The sequence below is a fragment of the Rousettus aegyptiacus genome, unplaced genomic scaffold (genome assembly GCF_014176215.1).
Source record: "Rousettus aegyptiacus isolate mRouAeg1 unplaced genomic scaffold, mRouAeg1.p scaffold_m13_p_1, whole genome shotgun sequence".
NCBI lineage: Eukaryota > Metazoa > Chordata > Mammalia > Chiroptera > Pteropodidae > Rousettus > Rousettus aegyptiacus.
The window spans coordinates 171,995,030-172,011,810 of NW_023416284.1; the positions used below are offsets into that span (position 1 = coordinate 171,995,030).

Consider the following 16,781-nt stretch of genomic DNA (forward strand, 5'->3'; position numbering starts at 1 on the left):
TTTTAAGAATGTTATTAACTATAAGCATGGCGTTTCCCGGTGGCCAGTAATGGGGAAATTTGTTTTAGAAGTTACCAGATTATTTCGTTTGTACTTTTCCCTGTGACAACTCAGTGTTAGTGACTGACTATGTGCTGTTCCTTCCACTGTCTTCATTTGTGTAGGTTCTTCATCACCACACAATTCAGATGATGAACAAAAAATGAATAATTTTATAGAAAAGGGTATAGTATCTTCATTTTAAAGTATTTTCTTTTAATTATATTTAATTCATTTAGTTTACTTTCAATAGATTTTGACATTTTATATCAAAATGTTATTTTCAGTGAAGACCAAAAGCAGAAAGTTTTCCAAGATGGTAGCCAGTGATATAGGTAGGAAATAGAAATTTCTATTTTGTTTCTAATCCTTGCTATATGCAATGCTAACTCAACACCAAAAAAATTATCTAATGCATCAAATTTTGAATATATTAATTTGTTATTCCTTTGCTAAATAATCTCTTGGGCTCTGTGTCTTCTTAACTCATTGGGGCAACAATTATTAAAAATCAGTTGAATTGGGATTGCAGTTCTTCTTCTGACTTACAGTGTGAATTATTCTATTAATTTTCATATTTGCTTTACTTTAAAATAAAGCAGGGTTCAATTTATACCATAAACAGTACAATTTTATACTCCCATTTTTAATTTTTTTATTTCCCTTAGAGTGTTATTTGTACTTTTTTCCTACCTCTATTCCATCTTCCTCACATTTTTAAGACCCCAAATTTCAAAGAAATCTTTCTCTAAAAGATTAACTCTTCTTGTCTGTAGTCTGCACTGTCCTTGAGTTAAATGGGAATTTTTTAGGACACCTTCCCCCAAGTGAAAATGAGCAATGGAGAATACTTTATATTATTCCTTTCAATTGTTTTTATGAATTTACTTTGAAATGAATTACTAAATCTAAGGTTTTCAAAATTTAAAAATCATAGACAAAAGTTCGACAAAATCCAACTTTGAGGACATAAAGTAAAGTTTTCGGTCACCATTTTATAAAAAGAGAATTAATTTAATCTTTGATTTAAATCCAAAATTTTTGTTATACTATTGTTGTATTACTTATTTCTCCAAAACCTCCCACCACATATTCTAGAAATTAGGTGAATTTCTAGACAGCAAGAATATATTTACTTTTTTTAAGTGATAACTTTCATTATATAGTAAAATTAAATTTCAGAAATTCTTAGAAGCATTATCTGTATTGTCTGCATGTTGTAAATTGAACCCTGTTAATCATATTAACTTGGCTGACTGTTACACTTCTGGTTATTGTTTAAATAAAATGGTTTATTCTTGAGCAAAGGCCTCTTTGTTAATGGAGAATTAATTGTTTACTTCTATATTTGTGTGTGTTCATTTAATCAGCAGGTAATAGTTAAACTGTTTTAATTTTATACTAGCACTATAGCATAATACCTTTTCAACAAATTTTTCTTTAAAATGTATTCTATCTTAATTGTACTTTAGAGGTTTTTTTACTGTTATATAATATAAAAAAATTAGAAGGGACCTTCCTAAGTAGAGTTTACCAAAGAACTTTTAGAATTCAGTTACCTAGGAATTTTATCTTGCGTGAAAGGGACTTTGTATATAATTAAATTTTTACAATGATTTCTGTCTGATTTTTGATGCTGAAGTTATAATTTCTTTATTAAATGTATTGACTAGCTTCCCATTTGTTTCTATGTTTTGAATATAATACGTAACATGGAATATCTGAGCTTGAATGTTTGAAAGACATCAGTTAACGCATTTCTTAGGACCAAGAAAATTATTGGAAGGATAGTTCTTTGATAACGTTTCTTGCTTTCTTTTTATGTATTGACAAGTTTTTCTTTTTTGTCATGCCAGTTTTTATAGTTACATTCATTGGGAAACATGTTAACTTTATTCAACTTTGAAACTTTGTTACTTATATAATTATACATAATTATTTTTCATCTTCAGAAACCACTATTATATATTCTATTTTATATATAATTTTGTTTATGTTTGGAATTTTTCATGTCTTTTTAATCCCAAGATATACCCCAAAATATAAGAAGGAAAGCTCATTGCTAAATGTTTTCTTCATTCAAATGGAAACTGCACCATTTTAGCCTGTAAAGTTTTTGCAATTAAAAAAAAAAAATGGCACAGTTTATCTCCCTACATTAATGTCTAGTTTTGTAGTAAGACTTAGCATAAATATGCTGTTGAAAAACATGTAATATGTCAATGAAACATTGGTAAAAACTTTATAGGATCTTATAAAAAGCTCTCTGTCAAAACATGTTTTTCATATAACGCTAATATGTCAAAAGTGCCAGGACTCCTTGAGCGTTGTGAACTCACTGTTTCCTGTCATCCAGTCCCATACTTGCTTTGAAGTATCCTGAACCTCCTAAAATCATCTCCTGTCTCTTCCTCAGTCTACGAACATTTATAGCTTCAGCTTTTGGCAGTTATGCAGTCACCCAATAAGGGAAGGCCTGAGAATTAAGCCTAGAACCTCCAACGCTGTCACGGGCAAAAGAACCACTGTGTGAAAGGCTGACAGAATGCCTTGACTCTGAAACTTTGTCCCATAGTTTCACCTACTTAGAAAGCTATTTGAGCTGGTGTCGTAGGGGAGAGGGCAAGGAGAGGGATAGGTTGCAGGATATCATCCTCTCTTTAACAGTCTAACCCAAGCATGGAAAATCAGCCCCCTTTCTACTGCATGACAGTGTGACTGAGATAGCTGAAATGATAAATATATATAGTTATTATATATATAATATATATATTAAATATGCTTAACAATTAGTTTTGCTGGCGCCATACTAGCCCTTTAAAAATAATTTTTCTTATTTAATCCACTCAGTAACCTCAGTGATCTACTTACTGTTATTTCCCGGTTTTACAGATAAGGAAACTTGAGAGTTAAAGTATAAGTAATGTATCTATTGGTTACAAGCTGGCGAACGACAGAGCCAGCATTTACACCCAGGTAGCCTGACTCTACTCTTTGTCCTCTTGACACTACAGTGGTACCTCTTAAGACAATTTACTGAAGGATGTAAGGACTCAAAAACAAATCCATTGTGTGATTCGCAATTAGCTAAACTGGTTATGGCCCTGCTGTCTGCATGGTAACCTGGAAAAAAGATGGCTTGTGTAAGTGTTGTCCTAGCAGCACATCATGGATGCCATTTTGGTACCCATCACCCAAACATAATATACTGTGCCTAGAAAAATAGCTTCCTTTTTAAAGACCAGACTCAAGGTAAAGTACAGCAAACAATAGAGTTCCCTAACCCAGGTATTCACAGCGTAGCTTTATTGTTTCCTGACTGATTGCTAACTCAGGTAAATGACTTTCTTCTTCATGTATAAGACCAGCAGCTTAAAAAGACATAACTTTCATCATGTGAGTTTAACAGCAAAAATATAGCAGAATATAATGCAATTGTAGCATCCCTAAAGAGGTACATGCGTATAACACACATATAGTGATTTGTTTTGCCTATTCGTACCTTACAATTAATTTTCATTATTAAAATTTTAATGATCAACATTTCCAAAACTAATAACTTTCCTATAGTGTTAGCGATCTCTGTAAATCATTTAGAAAATGAGATTGGTTATCAATTTTTTTTGTCTGTTCATTAGTTATAGTTTGTAAAACTTTGGAAGATAAAAATTCTGTAAAGCTTTTTATTTAAATTTATATAAAATAGTCTATGTATATCTTTAATAAAGTTTTAATCAAATTTTTTTGATATCCTTAGGAATCGAATATGGCCCAGATGTAGCATTGTTTGGTCGATTTTGACACTATATAATTAACTTTTTCTAAAATTTATTAGTTCTATTTCATTATGATTCTATTTAATTCTGAAAGTAGATTTCTAGGCATATTTTGTAGTCTACAGTCCTGTTCATGGCCAATTTTATAACTAATTTTCATATAGAAGGACTGATAGAATATGACACCGAGGTGGAAATAATGCTAGACATAAAAAAATAAACATTCAAAAGTATAATGACTTAACAAGTACTATTTTAAAAACAAATAATAGCTTCATTTAATGAAAAAATCCTTACTTCTAGAAACTATACTAGATAGTTTTCATATGGTATTTTTTTAAATATAGTCAGGGGTATACCTTTAACACCCTTTTTCTTTCAGATTGCAAGTTAGCAGTTACTTGGGTAATGATTAATTATCTTAGCAAAAATTGAAGTAATTTTTGAAGTCAGTTTAAATGAAAGTAATTTTCATGAGTCCAGTTGCTGTTTTTATTCTCTTGTATACGAGTCCCAATTACTAACATTTTTTTTAATTAAAGTGTTCCAACACAACTTAAATCTGTTTTTAGTCATTGGATTCTAAATCATTAACTCATTAATACTACAGTTTTAAAGCAGCCAAAGCCTCAAAGTAATATCCCGTGGTAGTCACCTAGTTAGGAAAAAAATCCAGGTCCCTTGACACTCGTTTGACTATAGCGTATTGCCACTCATGTGATCTCTTTTTCTTGTGCTGTCTTCCCAATTCTTTTATATTTACAAGCTGAAAAATAAATTCTTAGAGGCTCATTTTGAGTTTGCTGTATGAATGAAAGGTATGTATTAAATTAAGTAGAATTTTAAGTTATAAAAATTATTTCAATTCATTATAAAACTCAAGTTAGCACTGATATTTTTACTTATATTCCCCGATATTCAACCCAAAATGTGCCTGTTACGTCCTATAGAAGTTCTTTATATTTAATCCACAACATGGCTGTTGAAAAAGAAGAAGCTCATTTTGAAAGAGAAGATGAGTCAAGTGTGCAGGAATGCCATTTTTACAGGTAACTTCAATATTTTTTACTTTCCAAGATTATTATTTACCCTTAATTGGTGAGGAACTAAGTTTCACAGGCAGATACTTTAAAACCATTGTACAGATCTGAGTTCCTCTAATGAATTCTTTTTTCTTTTTTTTTTCAGGATGACTAAAATCTGAAGAGTATCACATTTTGTATTCATATTTTAATTATATTTCTAATGTACTTTCTGGTAAATTTCATAATAAAATCTGCTCGTCAAAGTCTTTTTGTTTTGTATCCCAGTACTTAACTGTATATGCATTTATTTCTCTGTAGAATCATCATTTTCTTACGTATACAGTGCTCTTTCTAAAAACAACTTGTTGTTTGTTTTCTAGCATAAAGAAAATTAGTCCGGATAAAAGTTATATTATCGAAATAATTTGTCTGCTGTTGTTGGAGCAGAACTATTAACGCGGCCATGTACGTTCTGCCATTATTCGTCATTATTAGTTTGCTAGGGCCGCCATAACAAAATATCATATACCTGATGGCTTAAACAAAGGACATCCATTTTTTTCTAGGATATTTCTGAATGCTGGAAGTCCAAAATCAAGGCGTCAACAGATTTGGCTTCTTCTCAGGCCCCTCTCGATGGCTGCCTTCTCTCTATGTCCTCACGTAGTCTTTTCTTCTACATACGTGCTCCCCTGGTGTTTGTTCAGATTTCCTGATCTCACAAGGACCAGTCACATTGGATTAGGGCCCACCCTAATGGCCTATTTCAACTTAGTCACCTCTTTAAAGGCCCTGTCTTCAAATAAGGTCACATTCTGAGGTGCTGGGCTTCAACATAGGAATTTGGGGGAAATAGTTCAATCTATAACACTTACTATGTTAAGTGTATCTAATACCTTTTATTTCATTGAAAATGAACTTTGAGGTATTGCAGAGTTTAATTACGATGATTCCTAGACATTAAGTTTTATGAATTAATGGAAAGCAAATAGAGACAGGAAAAATATCGAGGACAAAAGCTCTAGACGTTCAAAAATTAAAAGAAATTGTTACCAGATCTTTACTGGACAGGTATTAGTATCTTTTTAAAGGTTTTTCTTCATATCAGTTTATAGACAAAATTCATCTTTTTTGATCGATAGGCCTATATTTAATTTGCCCTCTTTTTCTCTTTATTTTATTTCTTTTATGAAGAAATTCAGCTTTTTTCTATAGAAGAAAATTTCCGATGACCTGTTTGTTTACTCATTTACTTATTCATTAATCATCATGTTTATTCAGTACATGTTAAGTGCTAGACACGCACACAGATGCAGTATTTTCCAAGATAATTCTGTTCCAAACACATGGAATTTAGATAGATATTAATATTAGTTCAAATGGCTAGTAAAATAATGTGCGATAAATGATAAGAATTTCTACTTCTCGGTCCCACTTTTCCCCTTGGATATTTACCATAGCCCATAAGCTGATTTTTAGTCTTCTTACTATTCTGATTGTTTTTACTTAATATACATTTCAGCATTATCCTTGAAAGGGGTAGCATTGGATCTCTGCAAGTGATGAGAAAAGTGATATTTTCACTTTAATTATTGAACATCTCAGTATAAACAAAGATCAATTTTTTTGGCATCATTTTCATATTCTCATAATAATAAGGCCTTTAACCTTTTATTGTTGGTATGCTGGTTACTTTAAAAATCACATTCTATAAAAGAAGAAATTATATTTCTATGTTCCTTTCTTTCAAGAAAACTTCCTTAGAAAAATAAGAGGTAGAACATAGTGGGTTGAAAAACTAAGAAAATTACAAAGCATCTGTGTAATTTCAAAGAAGCAATAAGAATCTTCATAATTGAAAAACTTTACAAAAATTTCTACAGTTGCAAAGAACTAAGAAAGTATAAATCATGGTGAATGTGTTGTCTGTGGTATAATGGTCCCAGCAGGCCTCTTGCCCTGAGATTTGCTTCTCTTGAACATCATGCGTCTTTCCTTGGTACTGAAACTACTATTGCAAATGTGGTTGTAGTGATCAGATAAAACTTCATTATTGCTACTGGGAATGTGCAGCTCTTACCTGCTTTCTCAGCCAGTCAGCTTGATATCCTCACTCAGGTTTATAAGGAGAGAACAGAAACTCAAGTTCACAGCCTACCGAGACATATCTGTGATACCAGTTTTCTTCAACTTGAAAAACTTTACTTTTATACCCATTGTTTTTGCTTCAGACAGAAGCATAGAAAAAGAGAGCTAGTTTATACTCTCTAGTGACAAAGGACTTTAAAGCTAGGAAAATACCGAGTGTAAGGGACAAGAGTTAATACAAAGTTGAGAAAAAAGCACTTTGTCTTTCAAGAACTTATTCAAATTGTACGTCTTCAGTTTGAAAGCCTTGATGGAAGTTGAATAACTTCAGAACATGAGTAGAAGCTCCTTTGCAAGTGCAGTGAAATCAACTGACAAGGTAACTGGATTGTCAAGAGCTTCTGAGACTCTGGAGAAGTGAAAAACTAGCATCACAAAATTGCTATATAAAGTCTGCAATCCACTTCATCATAAAATTATACTGAAGAACAGGATATAAACCTGGACGACTGACCGGAGCTTCTCCAGAAGTGGATCTGCCCTTAAGGAGGTTGACTAAATAGACCTGAAAACAAGAGTATTCCCCAGAAGGAGTCACAAAAATTGAAAGATATGAACAGCTTGAATTTCAGCTTGAGACCTTAGGTTTGCAACTTAGTAGTAGACAACTAGCAGTGGCCTCCCACTCTAATAGTCAAAATACATGAGGCTCCTTCTCCCAGGCATTGAGCAGGCGATCCAGGACTGTCGCCCCTGAGAGAAAAGGTCAACGTGTGATGAGCCCCACGGTCTCCCCAACTGGCCGCCGCAGAACGCTTTCCCATTGCAGTGCAGGATGAGTAGAACCCAAGTGCAGTTGCAGTCTCATTAAGCTAAGATGGCAGAGATTGGAGTTCTAGCTGTTAATGACTGCAATTTGTGAGGCAAGGCACTAAAGAGAAAGAACTGTTCAGGGCAGAACTAGAAGTCTGTATGGAGACTCAGCGCGTGGGCCGAGTAAGAATCCACACGGCCTAGTAGCAGCCACCTGCTTTACGAGAGGGTGAGAGCTGACCAGTGATCCCAGCGATCACTCAGTGGCGCAGTGCTAGGAGTTGTGACAGGCCTTGCCGAGCACCTCAGTCATTCTGATGATCCCCAAAAGGCCGGCACGCCTTAGAAGTATGGATCACTCAGCATTAAGGCCATACCTTCGAACAACTTAAACTGAAATAGGTCCACCCTAACAAAGAATAAAACCAAGCATGGTAAAACCAAGAGGATCCACCAGCAATTTGACTGCATGGCAGAGCAAAACACCTCTTGAGGTTGATGCTGTAAACCAGACTCCCTTCAACTGTGTCCAGCATTTAATCAAAAGTTCCTAGGCATGTGAAATAAAGATCCACAATCAAAAGTAGGAAGATATGACCCATAATCAAGAATTTAAAAATCAGTACTGACCTCAAGATAAACTAAATGTTGAAATTAGCAGCCAAAGATTTTAAAGCAGGTGCTATAAATGTTCAAGTACTGGAAGGAAAAATGGTCATAACAAGTAAACAGATGGACAATATCAGCAGAGAAAGTAGAAACTCTGTAATGAATAAAATGAAAATTTTAGTACTATAAAGTTTACTATCAGAAATGATAAAATTTGCTGGATGAATTTAGTGTCACCTGATGGAAACTACAGAAGAAAGGGTTCTAGAACCTGAAGACAAATGCAAACGATATAATGTCAAATATGAAGGATTTAAACCCCCTTCCCCCCCCTCCTGCTGCCCTGCCCCTTTCTCTGCCCTTTCCCATGAGATATCCATGAAAAATGTGCAAGTTGCTTTCACAGGTAGGCAATAATCAATCTAGCCTCAGATTTTTTTTTACCTATACTTAATATGATAAAAATATGGAACAATTTGGCTTTTGAGGGGATCTAGTGAGCTGGGACTTTCACATGTTGTTAAATTTTCTCTGATGCATGTTTTTCTTTGTTTTTAACTGAACAGAAATTTGTGAAACATTATGCTTATATGCCTTTCTTTAAAACTTAAAAATACTTAAAGATATATTGTAGAAGACCCTGGCGGTTGGAGGAGTTGTATTGGCAATGATTGGCCCCTGTGAGACTCCTAAGGAAGGAATCTAAAGTGTAGGCAAACATTTGGGTGCACTTGTTATTATCATACATATTGGAAGATACCTTATTGCTCAGTAAGTGTTCATATAAATAAATATGCAGCCATTAAAATATCCTAACAGTTAATGTAAGAAAATGCTTGTTTTAATAGTGGAAAAGAACAAGATCCAGATTTTATATTATGGTTCATCTCAACTGTATAAATAAAAATGCGTTTTAAAAAGTAACTGGCAGGAAATATGCAGAAATGTTGCCTCTTGATTATGGGCATTTATGAGGACTTTATTTTCTGTTTCTCTGTATCTTCCAAATTTTCCGTAAAGAACACATAATTCAAAAAGCTTAAAGGAAATGCATGAATATAGGAGAACAGTAAGAAAACATTAATCTGATACTGCCTCTGAATCTATTCGTTTAGACTTTTTTTATCTAAAAATTCTAATTCTGTACATTGAAAAAAGAATTTAAGCTTTAAAATATTTCAGAAAGAAGATTAAAATCATTATCCTCAGTGAAAGATGGCGTGCACAAGAATTTATACCATGATTTCATGTATTCGAAGTTCTAGAATAGACAGAATTGATCAGTAGTGGGCAAAAAAAATCAGAACAGTGGTGGGTTCTGTGGATGAGGGCAGGAATTGATTGGGAAGGAATATGTGTGACCTTTTGGGGATGATGATAAAGTTCTATATCTTGGGTTTGATTTAATGGGTGTATAGATTGTCAGAACTCGGCAAATAGACATTTAAGATTTATACCTAAAGTTTACATCAAAAGAAAAATATCGTCAACCAAAAAGAAGTTTCAGGAACAGATCGTTTTGTGAAAATGTAGACAGTTGAAACTATTTCTTGCTGGCTTTGTCATCAGATCCCACAGTCTTAGGTATTTCGGACTGAGATTGTTATAAATCCATTGTACGCTAATTAGTACATCATGCTCACCTCTCTTAGAAGTACTTGGTGCATTGCGTAGTGCTCACTTCCTCCAATGGACTGAGCTCCTTGAGGGCAAGAAATCCCTGCCTTCTGGCAGATTGCTGTCACGTAGCCAATAAACATATAACTGATGAGTAAATTTTCCTCTGCCCTGTCCCCACTTCTAAATGTTTCTCAGCTCATAAACACTCTTTTTTTTTTTTATAATATTACTTGATAGATAGAATTCACAAAATAACAAAGGTTAATTAATCTCTTAACGTTTGTCACTTCAAGTTCTGTATTCAAGGAGATTGCTTAAAAATTGTGTTCAAATAAGTATCTCTTTGGATTGAACACTGTGATTGGGTTGGTGGTTGGATTGTAGGTCTCCAATTGGAAAGTGTTTCAGGAGGAAATAATAGACTGTAATTAAACCATTGCATTTATAAAATTACTGTATTTAGAAAGCCTACCTCATTTTTGCATGTGGTTTTAACCTTTTAATTAAATGTTGAAATTAGACCAACTAAAGAATTATTTGAAAGCTGATTAATTTTTTATATATATATATATTTTTTTACATGTTAAAGAAATTCAGTAGTGCTAGACAAATTATTTTATAGGAAAGATTAACTTAAATTTTTAAAATATCTGAGAAGTTTTATGAAAGAATTTCTAGTTAAAATCCTAAGGGAGATTAAATTCATACACTTAGTTACTTGGAATATTATCATAGAATTAGAATAAAGTAACCTTGGGTTTTTATAAGTGTATGAATTGTTCATCTATATAGCATTTTATTTACTTATTAAATAACAACAACTAACATTTATCATATCTATACTATGTATCAGGTATTATGCTCAGTGCTTTGCTTACATCATCCTATGTAATCCTCACAACTGTGAAATTGACCTTATTATCTATCCTTATTTTACAGATGAGGAAATTTAAGATTTACAGAGGCAAAGTGTTTGGCCTAAGATTGCACATCTAGTAGTTTGGTTGAAGTAGATTCAAACTCAGGTTTTGGTCTGATCCCAAATCCAGTCCTAATCACTGTACTAATCACTATACTTTACACTTTCACTATACTTCACACTAGATATTGAAGCTTGTTTGTTGCAGACTTAATGTATATACATACTCAGTTGATGAATTAGTTTTGGTTTGTATTCTGAAGGTTCTTTAAGGACCTTACTGCTCTAAGTGTGGTCCACAATCCAGCAGCATCAACATCTTCTGGAAGCTTATTATAGAAGTACAGAATCCCAGGCCTTAGTCCAGAAGTACAGAATCAGAATCTGATTTAACAAGGTGATTGATGTGCACGTCCAAGTTTGACAAGCACTGGTCCTAAACTTAGTATAACTTGTTGAAATCATAGTAGGATCTAGAGAGGCATCCACATCTTCTGATTCTAAAAGAGTATTTTTAGACTACCAGACTGATTTTTCTACTTCAAATAACATGTACATTGTACAGATAGTATTTATCAGTCTTATGTACCTTGTACCTATGATATTTGGTGAAAACCTCTGTGGATTAATTCAAAGGTGTTTAAGCATTTTAGAAGATGGTTTTGGGGGTATAATATCTTCTTAATGGAATAGGATATCAAATACAATAGCAACCATTTTTATGAGCGCAAGTAACCATTTGGCTGTTTTAGGTTGATATTCCATTTTATCTTTTAACCGAGATTAATTAAGTCTGAGTGAAAATGGGAGAAGACTGATTCATATATTTGACCCACTGTTGTTTTTTTAAAAAGATGCTAATTAGACTAATGAAGCTTAGGAGTGAAAACTTTATACCCCATAAACAATCCCTTCACAGTTTACTATCGCCTCTTTCCTAACCCTGGATTTGTCATTTTTTTAGATGTGGAAGTTATATATTATGCCTGGATTTCTCTTTGTGTACATGGCGCCCTTATGGACTAGCAGGGTCTGTGCTTTAAATATCTCCTAACAGTCCAAAATATAACCCAGTGTACGCACTCATGTATTAACAAATGCTTCTTCAGAATTTCACATGGGAAGCACTATTCTGTTCCGCATGCACTGCCACTAACATAATAGACATAGAGAACTCCTAACTTTAAATCGCTTCCTAGATTAAGGCAATAACTGATTTTGAGGATGGAAAGTGAATTCCAATAAGTTTATACATAGGCTTTTTTATTCTAGTAGAAATCAAATCTGGAGTTTACATTTTTGTAAATACTGTAATTTTAGATTGAGCATGGCTTTATTTTTATATTTTTCGTGAAATGTTCTAAAATAGAGGTGTTAACTTATATCCGGAAATGGTTGAGCCAGATATTTTATAATGTAATCAAATATTTTCATTCGATTGTAGGTATAGGTTTGCTCCATAATCTAGAGATTAACTTAAAAATAATGCATCCAGTAACTATGAAGATGAGGAGCTAGAAAGATTTTATTATATTGCCTACCCAAACTCAATCTTATGCCTCTATTACCCTTACCTGAAACACTTACTTTCTGAGAAATGACCTTGCTTCTCTTAGAAAAGCCTAACCCTTTTCTATAAGCCTAAGAAATAATTAACAGAATTTAAAAGGCTTCCTTGTTGAAGTAAGAGCTTCAACTACAAAAAGATATTACATCAAGTAAGTACAAACTTTTTAAAAAGTTGAAAATAAGATTTACTTTCCACCCATAATATTATTAATCATTTTAAATTTCTTAGCATCTAGATTTAATAATAAAAGTATTTGCTTCTGTCTTAAATAATAGTTGAATTAATATGAATTAGATTGTTCAGAACTTTAAAAATGCATTTTATTTTTCAGCAAAGATGTCAAGGAAGTTAAGCTTGCCTACTGACCTAAAGCCTGACTTAGGTAAGTAAAATAAATAAAAATCCATAGCAAACTCCCTTTAACGCTAAGACAAGGAAATCAGGAGATTTAACATTACTATAGACTAGATTTTCATTGGAAATCAAACTTAAAATGACTAAGATGTTTAAGTATTTATAGCCTTTAGAATGTCATCTGTAAATTATGAAAGATAATTATAAAATCAAGCAAACCAAAATAATATATTTTCTCATCCCTTTTATATTTTATATCTAAACAGAAAATTTAATACAAGATTAGGATTTATGTAATTTCAGATCTCCATTAAAAGTTGCTATGCCCTATTTAACCATCTGAAAACTTACTTTGAACTCTACAATTTATAAATTTATAAGAATTTAATATTTTCAAGATGAATTACTAGTTTTCTATATTACAGTAACACATATCAAGAATCATTATTTTTGTTGATAATAAGTTGAGAAATATTTCTTTTTCTGTAGCACTTTCTATGCAACAAGTCCATTAGGAAAGCAGAGTAAATATATTCACATGTTCCTTTTGCTTCATATCCAGCTCAAAAACAGCTCCCTGATATCCCAGAATAGGGACAAATGACATTTCAGTAAAGATAAAAATTAGGTTCCTTGTAATAAATATAAAGCATGATTTCTTTTTAAACTCATTTTTTTGTAATTTCAGAAATTTTTATTGCTTTTTAATTGAATAAGAAGTATAACTGTTTGAGGATGATTTCACCCGTCTTTGTCCTGGAAATAACTAGATTTTGTCTCTTGCATTTACTCACCCACCTCATCTTCTTACTGTTTGTTCTCTAGATACTTTGACTGTCTTTTTTATGCATAAAACAAACTCAGGTATTGGCCAATTTCACCATACTGATTTTAGCAGTTTCATATCATAGTCTTATATCAGTTATACTGTTAGAAAGCATGTGATTCTGAATGAGTAAGCTTATCATCTGCTGTCATCAGTAAAAGGTTCCATTCCTAAACATAGGGAAGAGAATTTAGTAGAAACTTGTGGTGTCACTGGTGTTAAAGGAACAAAAGTTAGTTCTAGAATGTAGGATAACCTACATTTTGAGAAGGGCATAGTTCCTTTTATTATAAAAATGGAAGACATAATTTGAACCCAAATGTATCTGAGGGCTTACATTAATCATTTTTTTTTTTCAACTGGAGGATCCAGAGTTTTCATTAGACTCCCAGAGAAGCCCATAATTTCAATAACATGAAATACTACTAGTTAAAATCATTTTATGTCTTTCAGTATCTTAAAAATCTGTGAAAACACATATAGAAGCACTTTTAAAATTAGTAAAAAATAATTATTTTTAGAAGAATACTGTTATAAATGATGTGGTAATTGAATCAATGTGTGTACTCCATGCTTTTATAGATTATCTTCATGTTTTAATATGTGTGCCCATGTATTTCAGTGCCCTAAGCCAGTTTTAACTTTGATATGTGCCTTGAAATCGTCTCTGTGTTGCCCAATTTCCCTTTAAATGATTGTGCTGCTGAACTATTTTTTTATAAAAATTCGTAGCTGGCAATTGTTTACACTGGCTGAGGGCACAATGGGGAGAATCAACTATGTCGATAGGTTCAAATTGCCAGATGTTGCTGGAACAGCTGAGGCTGTTGGGGTTGTCCTGCAGCTCTGGAAACTTCTGTGAGAATTCACTTCTGCTTGTGGGGAAATCGTGTAACACTACACTTTTACATCCCAGATTCCATGGCCCGCAACTCAGGAACCTTGAGTATTAGACTTCTGGTGTCAGCTTCAGGAGGCAACACGTCAAACTGTTATATACCTTGATGTAAATTTTTTTGTTGTTGTCCTAATTTTTTCCCTGACCAAATTCACCTCTTAACATTGTTTTAATTTGGGAATATAAAATTTTTGTGCATTAGACTCTGTAGGAAGGAGATGATGCTAAGTACAAATAGAATGTTCTAGGCATCCAGAGAGAGTCACATGAGAGCAATGATTTTATGACTGGATTGTATTAGCTAGAGCTGATAGAGGTGTTAATGACAAATTTTGTCTGAGTTTAGATCTGAGTTCAGTTTAGGCTTGGTGGGGGGTGTGCGTGGTTGTGTGTGTGTGTGTGTGTGTCTAAAAACTGAACTTCAATACTCAATTATCAGAATCCTCCACTTGTATAATATTGGTGGTATGACTAACCCCATGACTACCTGGAGTCATCTAGCAGAAAGTTTTGGACTTGGACATGAGTACAAAATTCTAACTCTTCTATTAACTGTCTTTGTCATCCTGGGCAAGTCTTTTAACCTGAACCCCTGTTATTACTTGTTAAATCGTGATAATACTTTTCAAAGCTTTATGGATTCAATAAAATGATAAATGGAAGACGTGATGATAGTGCGTACCATGTAGTAGGCTTCACTTAGTGGTAGCGATTTTTATTTCTGCTCTTGTACTAGAATTAAAATTAAAATTTGGATTCCGTGTATTTAGCTTTCCTGGTTTCTAAAATTTAAGCCACAAAGACTCACGGCATCTAACTTAATAGCAGTCTGTGAAAGTTGTAATTCATGAACTGCTAGAAATTCTCACTTGTTTTCAAATAGTTCTCAGCAGATAAAATAAGCAGTCTAACTCTGTAAGTTCAGACTTGATTCTGATTCACTTTATTTTCCCATGTTGATTAGCCTTAGGCGTTTCTTTGTTAATCTGATTTTTTAGAGAAGTCATATAATAAAAATGCAGTTGTAGTTTATGAATTTTGTATAGTTAAATTAGTTCATTAAATTAAAAGTTTATTGGACCTGCAAATTAACATTTTCAGTATATATTATTGTGAATCGCCTATGTAATTTTAATAGATATCAGTAAGAGTTTTTACACAGGTTATTTTACATGGAAATTCGTTATCAAATTTTCACACATCATTGATTTTCATTTTTATCCCTAGGTCACAACTGAAAATATATATTCATTCATTTTGTATGTGTATGTTTTATTAAAGTAACAAATGAAACATTTTTATCACTGGAAAATAAATTTAAAATTTGTTATTTTACTAAAACAACTTTGGAAACTTTATAAATAGTTAACATTTGAGTCAGAAAGATATGACAGATTCATTCAGTAATGAGCTATCGCATATGGAAAGCTGTTTCATTTATTGTAAGTAGTTCTTCTCTACCATGTCTTAATATATAACAGGAATTATAATCTCAGACAAAAACAAACAAAAAATCCCATAGTTTTTAGAAACTAGTCAGAAATGACCCACACTGTTGTCATAACTAGTATTGTTTTCAGAAGCTAGCTATAATCAAATTATATTGCATATAGTTATTATTTGGGGAAGCATTTTTCAATCTCTGAATCTAAATTTGATTAAGAAAGCTTTTGAGGGCATATAAGTAGGATCCAATTATACCTTTTTTACTTAATAAACTACAATTTAGAAAACTTTTTTTTTTTTTACATTATGAAGGCGTTTCTTTCACAATAGCATTGTAAGAAAGCATGTAACATGAGCAATAATTTATTAGATGTGAACAATAGAAGCTACTGTAAATTTTATTATACCCTAGTGGTACAGCATAAACCCATTGGTTTAGATGCTTTCAATTGTAGATCGGTCTTCAACAAGTATTTATTGAATACTTTTATATGCAAGGCACTATGCTCAATTCAGTGGGCTTCAAAACATCACTGGCTTTGTGCTCAAGAAACTTATAGTCTCTTTAGAGTGAGGCCTAAGACACGTCAGAAATAACTACAGAACAAGTGTATTATTAGTGCCACAGCAGAGAGAAAAAGATCAAGATTTAAAAGAGAGATACACTATATAAGGTTTTAGGAATTGGGATAAATTTCATGAGGATGATAGTACCTGAGATGGAGAATAAGCACAATCTTGATAGGTAAAGGGAGAGGCAAGAGCACCACCCAGAAGAAAAACACAAGCAAAAACCTA

General features: G+C 32.7%; 1 protein-coding gene across 5 annotated transcripts in view; it reads left to right on the plus strand.

Annotated features, from left to right (window-relative positions):
* Window positions 1-16,781, plus strand: part of STXBP5 (syntaxin binding protein 5) — a 155,530-nt gene that overhangs the window by 115,561 nt on the left and 23,188 nt on the right. For 2 of the 5 annotated variants that reach the window (XM_036222443.1, XM_036222445.1), the window contains exons 20-22: window positions 165-224; window positions 327-374; window positions 12,791-12,841. In XM_036222443.1, the coding sequence (XP_036078336.1) occupies window positions 165-224; window positions 327-374; window positions 12,791-12,841 (159 nt within the window). The remainder of the gene's footprint in view (window positions 1-164; window positions 225-326; window positions 375-12,790; window positions 12,842-16,781) is intronic. The other 3 variants (XM_036222461.1, XM_036222468.1, XM_036222456.1) reach the window with 2 other exon arrangements.